A 13,283-nucleotide genomic window follows, 5' to 3' on the forward strand; every position below is an offset into this window, starting at 1 on the left:
GGTCCCCTGTTCCCCATTCACTTTAGGCAGGCCCAACGCATCACTTCCCACATTTCAGAGATGTATAGGTGCCGGGAGCCTGGAGGTATGATCAAGAGGAGCAAAGCTGAAACTTAAGTCATTCCAAGCAGCTACTGAAAGACCAAGCCACGACGTAGCGGTCCCAGCCCAGGGAAGGCGCTGCGTGCAGCCGCAGCCAACGCCTCCCACACTCTGCTGACCATGCACTGGCTGTCCTTGACGCAAGAATATATAGAGAGAAAGGGAGGGAGGTCCCTGGAGGGCTGGAGAAGCGAAGCCCCAAGAGGTGGTTTGGAAATCTCTTACCTAGGAGGGGTCTAGGGATGCCCTTGAGCTGGAACTCGCAAGGCTTAGGGACTAGGCTTGAATCGGCGTTTGCACCTCAAGCATAGTTTTTATTTAGGTTGTTCCTGCAAGAGGGCTGGTTCAGGGAGGACAGATGGTGACTTCGGGGAACTTCACCTCCCAAACCACCCCTGCTCAGCCGCTGAGCACCAGCGCTGGATCCCAAAGGCTGGCGGGGCTGGGACTAGACACGCAGAGTTGGGGCGGGGCCTGGACTAAGGGGCAGGGCCTATCCCGCTCCCAGGCGGAGCTTCTGCTAAAGGCGCGGAGCACAAGGCTCCGAGGGCGCAGAGTAGAACAGCACTACCCTGTAGAAGTCTGGGCTGAAGACTCCGCGTTCCCTGCTCACCCTCCAGCTTTCACTCGGTGCCAGCATCCCAATTCCTGCCGGCCCTCGCCCGGCACGACCCGCGGCCATGCAGCCCCGGGCTTGAGGCGGCCCCATGGCAAAACCTGCGATCCCAGCGACGACGGCGCATGGAGAACTTCCGTAAGGTGCGCTCGGAGGAGGCGCCGGCGGGGGACGGTGATGAGGGTGGCAGCCCGAGCTCTGGCCCTTTTGCAGATCTGGCGCCTGGTGCTGTACACATGCGGGTCAAGGAGGGCAGCAAGATCCGCAACCTGCTGGCCTTCGCCACCGCTAGCATGGCGCAGCCAGCCACGCGCGCCATCGTCTTCAGCGGCTGCGGCCGGGCCACCACCAAGACCGTCACGTGCGCCGAGATTCTCAAGCGCCGCCTGGCGGGCTTACACCAGGTCACGCGGCTGCGCTACAGGAGCGTGCGCGAGGTGTGGCAGAGCCTCCCGCCTGGGCCCACACCGGGTCAGACGCCCAGCGATCCGGCCGCCAGTCTCAGTGTACTTAAGAATGTACCGAGCCTCGCCATCCTACTTTCAAAGGACGCACTGGATCCACGACAGCTTGGCTACCAGCCCCCGAACCTCAGTCCTGGTCCTTCGTCCCCTCCTACCGTGTCGACGTCCAAGAGGAGCCTGGGGGAATCTGCAGCTGGAGAAGGCACAGCTAAGCGGTCTCAGCCTGAGCCAGAGGCTGAGAATGAGGACCGGACTGCCTGAGAATTCTCGCCTCTGAACCACCTAGACTGGATCTTATATCTTCAACACACCTACATCCACATGCACCCTTCCTACCTGGGTTTTAAGGGGCCCATGTTCCTGAATATTGGTCCTCAAAATGACAACGCGGATCCCAAGGCGACAGGAGAGGGAGCTCAAGAATTACAAGAGAGGATTCTTGAAGTCCGAGGAAAACTTTGTGGGACATGTTGCCAGAAGCCACAGAACACCACCCACACCTTTTCTAGGCCATCTTTTTTAGGGAAGCCTGGTGGGTAGTGGGACTCTTGCTTTCTTGGGGACCCAGACGTTAAAAGCACCCAGTGTGCATGGAGGCTGACAGTTGAGGCTTTAAAAACCGTCCTTGTTGTTAACTGAGAGCAGGAGCTGTGAAGCTGTTTCCTTGAGGGTGACCAAGTTGAAAATGTCTGGACCCTGTTCTGCCCACCCACACCCTAGCATATTCCTTTTAGCTTCCCCCCACCCTCACCCCTGTTGCATGGTGGCAGAGACGGGACCCAGGAGGAAACTTGCCATGCTTCCTCCCCTGAGTCCTGCTGGAGTATTGCTTCCAATAAAACAAACATGAAAATGGCTCCGTCCCCAGTTTTGTCTCTTTTTTTTCCCTTACCCGCTCGCCTGTGCAGAGCCCACTTTGGCATGCTTGCCTTCAGCCCTATTAGCCTTTGGAGTCTTCAAGGTCAGACGCAGACGGGGCAGCGTCAAAAATGTCGAAAGAGGGACTTGTGGTGGAGGGGGTTGGAGGTCTGTGTCCCTGTTGTATCCCCACAAGGGAAAGGAAGCAGTGTTGCTGCTTTTCTGGGAGGGGAAGGAGGGGGAGCCTTGACGAGCTGGAAGCGGCAGCCTGCCAAGGCTGGCCAACCATGCTAAGGTTCTAACCTTGCACCCTCCTCCCAGTAGCCATTCTTACCCAGAGGCAGGCACAAAGCCCCAGGAGCAGGGGCTCCCCTTCGCTGCCCTCTCTCTGCAAAAGGACAGCACACCCTTGGGAGAGGGGGAGGGAGAGAGACAGCACAAATCCACTGCTGGAAATTACTATTCAGCAGAGAAGCTTGGGCTGTGAATCACTGCAGGCTCCCTGATAAGCTGCTGCCTTCAGCCCTGCACAGCTGTGGGTTGAGAGATAACAGCCTCAGATGCCTCTCAGCCCAAGTCCAAGTCTGGAGGGGGTGGGGGTATGCTGTGTGCTGTGGAAGTCGGGGAGCTGTGCAGCATACAGCTCAGGATCTTCAGGGCAGGCGCTACCCCGTGGAACTCAGCACCTCTGGAAAGGAGATGGGAGAGAACACATTTGTAAGTCACTTTGCTTGTAGAACCTTGAAATAAATCCCACTGGTGAGGATGTGGGTTTCTGCAGCTGATGGAGGGGCGCCTAGGGGAAAGCACTCTCCTCTCCTAACACTATCTCTGCTCTGTTTTGAATCACTGACTCGTGTCATCCAGACTGTCGTTCATTGCCCTCTGCCTCCCACCCACCCCCCTGACCTAATTATTTCTTTTTAGGGGAGGTCTGGCCATGTAGTGCAGACTGGATAATAACTGATCCTCCTGCCCCAGCCTCCCAAACGCTGGGATTACAGGTGTGTAATTTGTCCGGCCTTATTTCTTGTTCTTGAGGAATCTCTAGGGAGAGCCAAGGGGTTTAGATGTGTTTGTGAGCCTGCTATGGAGCAAGAAGCATGGAAGGAATGAAGGCTTGGCTGGGGAGGTAACTCGGCTGGTAGAGTGTTTGCCTAGCATGGATAGTCTCACTTTTTACTCGCAGCCCTGCCCACCCCAACTTGTCATGGTGGTGCATGCCTGTAATACCTGAACCATAGAGGTGGAAGGAGGAATACCAAAAATTAAAGATCGTCCTTGGCTACACACGTGGAGTTTGAGGCCAGCAACAGTAAACCATCCAGACAACTGAGGTACCTGACTACTGGACCACTGGGCTTCTGAAACTAAAGGAAAAGATAAGATATAGAAGTCATGAACACGGGGATTTAGCTCAGTGGTAGAGCGCTTGCCTAGAAAGCGCAAGGCCCTGGGTTCGGTTCCCAGCTTTGAAAAAAAGAAAAAGAAAAAAAAATATCCTTTTAGGAGACTAGAGAGATGACTCAGCAGTTTAGAACACTGATTGCTCTATCAGAAGTCCTGAGTTCAGGGGCTGGGGATTTAGCTCAGCGGTAGAGCGCTTACCTAGGAAGCGCAAGGCCCTGGGTTCGGTCCCCAGCTCCGATAAAAAGAACAAAAAAAAAAAAAAAAAAAAGAAGTCCTGAGTTCAGTTCCCAGCAACCACATGGTGGCTCACAACCATCTGTAATGAGATTCAATGCCCTCTTCTGGTGTATCTGAAGACAGCTATAGTGTATTCATGTATATATATTGAGTTCCAAGACAGCCAGTGCTACACAGAGAAACCTTGTATCAAGAAACGAAACAAAACAAACAAATGAAAACAGGTTGTAAAGAGTAATTGGAGCTTGAAAGCTACAGGAAGAGAAGAGCTGAGACTCTGGTGTGGGATGATGGGATGGAGTGGGATGGTGGGACAGAGCAGATCTTAGCACTATTTTATTTATTTATTTTTTTTTTTATTTTCTTTTTTTTTTTCCAGAGCTGGGGACCGAACCTGGGCCTTGTGCTTGCTAGGCAAGCGCCCTACCTCTGAGCTAAATCCCCAACCCCCACTATTTTTTTTTAAAGATTTATTTTATTTATTATATATAAGTACGCTGTAGCTGTCTTCAGACACACCAGAAGAGGGCATCAGATCCCATTACAGATGGTTGTGAGCCACCATGTGGTTGCTGGGAATTGAACTCAGGACCTCTGGAAGAACAGTCAGAGCTCTTAACCACTGAGACATCTCTCCAGCCCAGATCTTAGCACTATTAAGGCCAAGCATCACTGCCATTCCAGGCATCACAAAGGCAGCCTTCTGAGCATTCATCCTAGCGGGGCCAGAGCCTTGCCTGCTTTTCTGACATTTTAGGAGTGACACCTTTTAAGGTTCAAATGGTGGAGTGTGGCGGAGAAAGGTTGTATAAGCTTCAGGAGTTGCCATACATTAGCCATGAATCTGCTAAAGTATATTCATTATCTAGAGAAGATATGCCAGACACATACTCACCTTCAACCTTTGCCCTCCGTTTTCCTAACCTCATAACTTGGCCCGGTTTTTGTCATTATTCTAATCAAGAGGGACAAACTAATCCCCTTTATTTAACCTAGATATTAGAATACATATAGGTATCAGAGGAATAATTGAAGAAAGTGCGGGCAGAAGGCAGAGTAAGAAAGGTGGGTCACCATGAAAGATAGGTTATGGGGTTGGGGATTTAGCTCAGTGGTAGAGTGCTTGCCTAGCAAGCCCAAGGCCCTGGGTTCAGTCCCCAGCTCCGAAAAAAAGAGAGAAAAAAAAAAGATAGGTTATTAGAGGTGTGGGGTTAGGCTTGTATCCCTCCAAAAGACATGGGTTTATTTGTTTATTTATTTGTTTGTTTAATGTGTGTGTATGCATGTCTGGTGCCCTCAGAGGACAGAAGAGAGTATTGAATTCCCTGGAAGTGGTATTCCAGATCATTGTGAACCACAATGTGGGTGGTAGAAATTAAACCCAGGTCCTCCAACAATAGCAGCAAATTCTCTTAACCCGTGAGCCATCTCTCTAACAAAAGACACGTTAAATGCCCAAACCATGATAACTGTAACTATGAGCTAATCTAGAAACTCGTTCTTTTCATGATAAAGATGCCTCTTTGTCATCCCTTGCAGCCAATCCTCACTACCTGAGTTTAATTCCTGATATTCAAATGGTGGGAGGAGAAACTGCCCTCCTTTAAATAAGTAAATGTAAGACGTGTTTTTAAAGATATAAATTAAGGAGCTGTGCTGGAGCTGCATGCAATGATAGTACAGGTCTGCAATCCCAGCAACTCCAGAAATTGGGCATCTCAAGGTTAAGATTAGCCTGTGCTAGAGTGAGCTCAAGGCCAGCCAAGACAAGTTACTGAGAACTTGTCTCAAAATAAAGAAAAAAGAAGGCTGAAGATATAGCTCAGTGGTAGAACACTAACCTGTCTGGGCTTAGTGCCAAGTGTAGAAAGACAGAAAAAGAAAGAGAGAGAAAGACAGAAAAAGAAAGAGAGAGAGAGAGAGAGAGAGAGAGAGAGAGAGAGAGAGAGAAAGGAAGAAAGAAAACAGAATTGACCTAGAGATATTGCTCCATAGTAGAGGTCTTGGCCAGATTGTATAAGACGTTGGGTCTTGTGGTGGTTTGAAGGAGAATGGCCTCTATAGGCTCATATATTTAAATGTTTTGTCTCCAGTTAGTGGAACTGTTTGGGAAGGATTAGGAGGTGTGGCCTTGTTGGAGGAGGTGTGTCACTGGGATAAGTTTTGAGTTTTCTTTTTTTTTTCTTTTCTTTTCTATTTTTCGGAGCTGGGGACCGAACCCAGGGCCTTGCGCTTGCTAGGCAAGCACTCTACCACTGAGCTAAATCCCCAACCCCTTTCTTTCTTTCTTTTTTTTTAATCAGATAATCTTTTATTGAAATATTTTCTTGTTGCTTCTTAACTGGCTGGGCACTTAACCGTTGCACCACTGTTGATGTCACCTATGATGTCATGAGGGTGGCAGCCATTCACATTGTAGTCCACAGACTGTGCAGTACCCAGGATCTCCTTGATAGTTCCAGAAAGTTCTCTGGCCAAAGACTGGTGTCTCACCTGCTGGGCAATGTTGACAATCTCATCAAAAGTCATGTTTCCACTGTGTTTAATGTTTTACTGCTTCTTCTTGTCTCTTTGTGGCTCCTCAAGGTCTCCCAAAAAAGTTGGTGATGGCATTGTCAAGGCTACTGGTGACTGGAAAGGTCTCAGGATTACAGTGAAACTGACCATCCAGAACAGAAAGGTCCAGATTGAGGTGGTGCCCTCTGCCTCTTCCCTGATCATTTTGCCTTTGAGTTTTCGAAAGCCCATGCCATTTTTGAGTTTCAGTCTCACCACGTCATTCTGGCCTGGGATTGTGGATCGAATGTAAGTTCTCAGCTAGAGCTGGCATGCCATGACTGCCTCTCTGCCTGCCTGCCTGCCTGCCTGCATGCCTCTCTGCCTGCCTGCCTGCCTGCTGCCTGCCTGCCTGCCTGCTGCCTGCCTGCCTGCGGCCATGCTCTCAGTCATGATGGTCATAAACTCACACTCTGAAACTGTAAGCAAATCCACAATTAAATGCTTTCTCTTTTTTTTTTTTTTTTTTTTTTTTCTTTTTTTTCTCGGAGCTGAGGACCGAACCCGGGGCCTTGTGCTTGCTAGGCAAGCGCTCTACCACTGAGCTAAATCCCCAACCCCTTAAATGCTCTCTTTTATAAGTTGCCTTGGTCACTGAGTCTTTTCACAGCGGCAGAAAAGTTACTGAGACAGGTCCTATCCACGACATGACAGTTAGTTAATTAATTAACTAATTAATTAATTATTAAAAATAAATTCATTGAAATAGGGCAAGTCTTTAATCTAAAATGTGATCCTGGGGCTGGAGAAATAGCTCAACAGTTAAGAGTGTGTATTGCTCTTGCAAAGACCCAAGTTCAGCTCACAACTGTCTGTAATTCCAGCTCTAGAGGGATCCCAGTACCTCTGACCTCTGAGGGCACAAACACGCATGTACACAAACACCTACTCAGACACACATAATTAAAAATAATAAAATCTTTAAACTCTGGTCTTGTAAGAGGATAGACATGCAAACAGATACAGAGAGGGAAGAAAAAATAATCTAGATGTAATCTAGAGATAACAATGAGTTATATCAATCAACGAGCTAAGGAGTTCAGAGGACCACCAGCAAAGAACAGAAGATGAGAAAGACATGGGCAAGATTCTTCCGTAAGAATCCAAGTACACAACCATATGCTGATTTCAGTCCTACTGTAGATCAGGCTGGCATCAAACTTGAAGAGATCTTCCTGCCTCTACCTCCCTAGTGCTGGGATTAAAGGCATTTCCCACCATACCTGGCTTCTTTGAGTTTGAAGTCTAGGGGATCTTGTTACTGAGGCTGAAGGTAACAGACACAGTAAGTTTTCTCATTACCTCTAGTGAAAACTAGGAAGAAAGAGCATGGAGTAGCTGTTGAGGTATCTGTTATCGAAATGTCCATCCATCCCTACAAGGAGGGTTTACTCTGGGTTGTGTTAGGTATTTCTGGTGTGTCTGAAAGGAAAAAGTTTGAAATTGCCCCCTAGACAAAAGTTGAAGACAAAAGCAGGCCGTGGAACTGCCTGTTCCAGAAACTAGCTGATCACAGAAAGAGTAATTGCACCAGCTGGTTCAGCCACTTTGTTCCAGGAACTAGCTAACCATAATAGCAGCTGACCATAATAGCAACTGACCATAATAGCAGGAACTGGTTAGCCATAAAGTTAGATTAAAGTCTTAAAGAACAATCTTGAGAAACAGGAGGTTCTTCCTTGTGATTCGGTATGATTTTTCCTTTAAATACCCCTTCTTCCAACCATTCGAGGTCGAACTCCTCTACCCCTGCGTGGGATACGAGTCTCGACCCCAGTGCACTGGTTTCTGTCATTCCCTATCAATAAACCTCTTGTTGATTGCATCAAGATCGGTCTCTCGTGAGTTCTTGGAGGGTCGTGTCATCCCGAGACTTGAGTGAGGGTCTCCCTGCTCCGGGGGTCTTTCATGTCAATCAGAGGCTTTAGAGAAATTTAGCCTGTGGTTTGAAGCAAGTTACTTCCTCTCTGGGCCTCAGTCTTTTTAGCTGCAAAATAAATCCCAGATCATTGAGGGAAGAGAGCAGGTGATAATACTAGACTATCTTGGCTCTTTTTAAAAATTTATTGTACCCTTGGGAGGGAATAGGGAGGCAAAGTTTAGAACAGAGGCAGAAGGAACACCCATTCAGAGCCTGCCCCACATGTGGCCCACACATATACAGCCACCAAACTAGATAAGATGGATGAAGCAAAGAAGTGCAGGCCGACAGGAACCAAATGTAGATCTCTCCTGAGAGACACAGCCAGAATACAGCAAATACATAGGCGAATGCCATCATTAAACCACTGAACTGAGAACGGGACCCCCGTTGAAGGAATCTTAGAAAGGACTGAAAGAGCTTGAAGGGGCTTGAGACCCCATATGAACAACAATGCCAACCAACCAGAGCTTCCAGGGACTAAGCCACTACCCAAAGACTATACATGGACTGACCCTGGGCTCCAACCTCATAGGTAGCAATGAATAGACTAGTAAGAGCACCAGTGGAAGGGGAAGCCCTTGGTCCTGCCAAGACTGAACCCCCAGTGAACGTGATGGTTGGGGGAAGGGTGGTAATGGGGGAGGATGGGGAGGGGAACACCCATATAGAAGGGGAGGGGTAGGGGCTAGGGGGATGTTGGCCTGGAAACTGGGAAGGGGAAGAACAATTGAAATGTAAATAAGAAATACTCAAGTTAATAAAGATGAAAAAAAATTATTGGAGGACTTGGCAAGATGGCTCATTGGGGAAGGTATTAGCATCTGAGCCTAATGACCTCGGGTCAATCCCTGGAACCTAATGGTGGAAAGAGAGAACTGATTACCTCAGTTTGTGCTCTGACCTCCATTCACTCCACAACATGCACACACCCACCCCAACACAAAGCAAATGTAATTTTTTTTTTTTTTGGTTCTTTTTTTCGGAGCTGGGGACCGCACCCAGGGCCTTGCGCTTCCTAGGCAAGCGCTCTACCACTGAGCTAAATCCCCAACCCCCAGCAAATGTAATTTTAATAAATTGAGACATGTCTTGCTATATAGCCACAGCTATCTTGGAACTCAATATATAAAGCAGTTTGGCCTTGAATTCACAGATATCCATCTGCCTCCTGAATGCTGGATTAAAGGCATATTCCACCATTCTCAGTCTAACTTTAAAATAATAATATCAGGTAAGAAGTATCATCTGAGGCATTGCCTAAAAATACAAGTAGCCTGAGTTAAATCCAAACCATAGTTCTCTCAGGAGTAGGGCTAGGGTGCAGTTTAGTGGCAAAACTCACTCGCCTAGATGTGAGGTCCTGGGTTTGGTTTCCACTACTGAAACAACAAAAACAACAACAACAACAACAACAACAACAACGACAACAACAACAACAACGACAACGACAACAACACTAAGCCTACTCAGAGAGACCTTGAAATATGCATGTTAACAAAAGCCTCAGTTGATGTTGAGGATTAATTGAGGTTCATTATTCTCTGAATTAACAATGTCATGTTTACACTGGCAAAAGAGATAGCATTAAATCACCTTTCAACTGAACTTAGCAGTTCACATTTGAAACACAGACATTTCTTGTGTGGGTATGGAGATGTGAGTGCAGGTCCCCGAGGAGGTCAGGAGTATCAGATCCCCAGGAGCTGGAATTATATAGAGTTTTGTGAACTGCCTGGCACGGGTGCTAGGAACTGAACCCAGGTCTTCTGCAAGAGCAGTGCTTGCCCTTAAACACTGAGCCATCTCGTCAGCCCTCAGTTTTCCTTTTAGACATTAAAAAAATATATATTAGGGTACGTGTCCCTGTGCACCTGTAGGCAGGTACCTACAGAGACCAGAAGATAGCATCTGAGCCTCTGGAACTGGAGCTGCAAGTGGTTGTAAACCATGTGATGTAGGTGCACCAAACCAAACTCAGGTTCTCTGCAAGAGCAGTCAGCTCTCTTCTCTGCAGAACTATGTCTTCAGCCCTGGTACTTCTTTTCTTTTCTTTCCTTTTCTTTTCCTTTCCTTTTTCTTTCTTTTTTTCTTTTTTTTTTTTTAATTTTTTTCGGAGCTGGGGACCGAACCCAGGGCCTTGCGCTTGCTAGGCAAGCACTCTACCACTGAGCTAAATCCCCAACCCCCCCCCCTTTTTTTTTCTTTTTCTTTTTCTTTTCCTTTCTTTTCTTTTTAGAATAGAAAAGATTCACAATATACTACACTCCAAGATTCAGGTAGGACTTGACTTATTCCCTCTTTTCAGATAGTCTATGTAAAGGCTGGCCTTTAACTCAAATATAGATCAATATGGCCTTATAGGGATCTACCAACAGCATCTCCATACTTCTGGGAGTACAGCATGTGCAGCCCCAGATAAGACATGTTTCTAATCTGGGCACTAACAGGGACACTGAAGACGCCTATCAGTGAATGAAGACCAGCAGATTTTCTTCAAGAGCTCTAGCACGCCAGGATAAGTGCCATGTCAGGATGTGACCAAAGTCTCAGCTGGTTTTTCTTTGTAAACCCTAATAAAATTGTTCTCTAGCTTAAAAAACAAGTTTCCTTGGGGTTGGGGATTTAGCTCAGTGGTAGAGTGCTTGCCTAGCAGACACAAGGCCCTGAGTTCAGTCCTCAGCTCCGAAAAAACAAAACAAAACAAGTTTCTTTGTCAGGCACAGGACATATCTGCAGTTCCAGCACTAAAGAGACTAAAGCAGGAGGATTGGGAGTTCAAAGCTAACCTAGGCAACATAGCAGCACCCTGTTTTTAAAAGAAAACAAAACGGAGCCAGCAAGATGACTCATCAGGTAAAGGCACTTGCCATCATGCTGACAACCAAAATTCAATCCCTGCAGTCCACATAGTGGAGGGGGAGAGCCACCTTCTACTGCGTCTCATGTCCCCACTCTTGCCATGGTACACACATGACCAAACACATACATGAGGGCGCACACACATGCACACTCACACACACGTAATATTTAAAACTTCACAATTTATAACAATAATTTTTTAAAATCCCTTCTCTTCACTTGCAGCTATTTGTTTTTTCAGTCTTTTGGTGGTGATGGTGGCGATGGTGATGGTGATGGTGGTGGTGATGGTGGGTTTAGCGGTTTTATTTTGTTTACTGTTCTGGGATTGGACCTAGGGCCTCATATCTGCCTGGCAGGCAGTCTTGTCGCAGAAGACACCACCTGCTCTCACTCATGATTTGATACACGTTTTCGGAGAGAAATTCATTGTTGCAGAACGGCTCTGAGCTGCCCTCTAGAGATCATTTTGAGACAGGCTCTGAGCTCAAGGAGAGAGAAGAAATCTTTGGTGGGGGAAGAGTTGCTAAAGAGCTCCAACCACGGGCTGGAGAGATGGCTCCGCATTTAGGAGCACTGACTGCTCTTCCAGAGGTCCTGAGTTCAATCCCCAGCAACCACATGCTGGTTCACAGCCATCTGGAACAGGATCTGGCGCCCTCTTCTGGTGTATCTGAAGACAGATGGTGCACTCATATACATTAAATAAAATTAAGAAAAACTCTTAAAAAAAAAAAAGAACTCCAACCACAAAGCTAGGCGCCCCACTTTTTTTTTTTTGGTTCTTTTTTTTCGGAGCTGGGGACTGAACCCAGGGCCTTGCGCTTCCTAGGTAAGGGCTCTACCACTGAGCTAAATCCCCAGCCCCCCAACGTCCCACTTCTGAGCGGAAGCTAAGGGAGTAGAACTTGGCTCAGACAGCACATCACTACAGAGGCCCGGCTTTCATGTAAATGTGTGTCTCTATATACTTATTTGGAAAGTGCAACCTTCATACTAGAGCAGCTGTTTTGGTAAGCAGTCAGTCTCTCAGAAAGTTAAACACTTAACTGCACGGCTCATACAATGTTTTAGACGTATGTCCAGAAGAACTGAAAACGTGTCCACACACACAAAAATGTGTACATGACTGCTTCCAAATGTGCTGGTGGGGACCATCCACAGCAATGTTAAGGGATAGCAATAATATATTCTTATCTTGCCTCTGGCTTTCAAGCTAAAAGCTCTCAGGATCTGTAACCATGAAAATTATGCTGACACGTATCATTGAAACAGATTAGAATGTATTAAAGCGTAAGCGTGAATATTCATAACAGCTGCACAGCGGGGATAACCTAGCTGTCCATCAGCTGAGGAAAGCTTTGGGCCAGCAAGATAACTCTGTAGAAAAGGTGATTGCTTCTTAGTCTAATGATCTGAGTTTGAACCTACCCCCTACCTATCCGCCTAGCCCCACCCCCATGCTCTCATCCACCCACCCTCCACACACGGAAAGAAAGGTCTGACTGAAAGTTGTCCTCTGACCTCCATACATGCTGTGGCACCCCTCCCCTTTATAAATAAATGCAATTAAATTGTTTCAGCTGGTATGTTGATACAGTGGAACAGAAATATGCCAAGGGGAGGAATTAGTACATATTATGTTATGCTATGGGCTAAATAGTGTTCCTCTAAAATTCCTATGTAGAAATCCTACTTAGTACCATAATACGTGGCAGACTTTAAAGAGGTAGAGATAATTAAGACTGGATGTAGTGGTACATGTCTTCAATCCCATCCCTTGGAGACAGACTGAGGAAGAGTGAAGTTGGAGATCTGCCTGGGTGATACCATGAGACCCTGGATCAAAGGGAGAAAAAAAAAAAAAGGCCAAGAAAGCCAAAGGCTACATTATATGAGTTGCTTTTTGTGAGATAGCCATAAAAGACAAGCCTTTGTTCTGTGTGGTAGCACAGGCCTGGAATCCCATCTACTTGGGAAGCTGAGGTAGGCAGATGGTAAGTCTGACAGGGCTACAGAGTAAGTTCAAGGCCAGCCAGGGCAATGTAGTGAGACCCTGTCTCAGAGAAAATAAATGTAAAGAGCTGGAGGTACAGCTTAGTGTTGATGCACTTGCCTAGTCTGTGAGAGACACAGGTTCAATCCCCAAGACAGGTGAAGGGATAAAGGAAACACAAACAAACTAACAAAGGGCTGGAGAGCTGAGTTAGCAGCTAAGAATCTTGCTGCTCTTGAAAAGGACCAGAGTTTGGTTCCC

At 47.0% G+C, this 13,283-nt stretch overlaps 1 protein-coding gene, 1 long non-coding RNA gene and 1 other non-coding gene across 3 annotated transcripts; 2 read left to right on the top strand and 1 right to left on the bottom strand.

The window, feature by feature from the left end:
* The first annotated feature begins 658 nt into the window (after window positions 1-658).
* Rpp25 (ribonuclease P/MRP subunit p25) lies at window positions 659-2,037 on the top strand. The gene is given in 1 exon segment (NM_001012124.1): window positions 659-2,037. A coding segment is annotated over 1 exon segment (600 nt). The 5' UTR covers window positions 659-843; the 3' UTR covers window positions 1,444-2,037.
* A 598-nt stretch (window positions 2,038-2,635) lies between these two features.
* LOC134480187 (uncharacterized) lies at window positions 2,636-8,066 on the top strand. Its single transcript, XR_015627725.1, has 2 exons — window positions 2,636-2,757; window positions 6,274-8,066. It is a non-coding gene; the product is annotated as an uncharacterized LOC134480187 (long non-coding RNA).
* A 2,521-nt stretch (window positions 8,067-10,587) lies between these two features.
* Window positions 10,588-10,718, bottom strand: Snora3c (small nucleolar RNA, H/ACA box 3C). The gene has a single exon (XR_015628296.1). It is a non-coding gene; the product is annotated as a small nucleolar RNA SNORA3/SNORA45 family (small nucleolar RNA).
* Between the last annotated feature and the right edge of the window lie 2,565 nt (window positions 10,719-13,283).

Source organism: Rattus norvegicus, chromosome 8 (assembly GCF_021556685.1).
Source record: "Rattus norvegicus strain SHRSP/BbbUtx chromosome 8, alternate assembly SHRSP_T2T, whole genome shotgun sequence".
NCBI classification, from domain to species: Eukaryota; Metazoa; Chordata; class Mammalia; order Rodentia; family Muridae; genus Rattus; species Rattus norvegicus.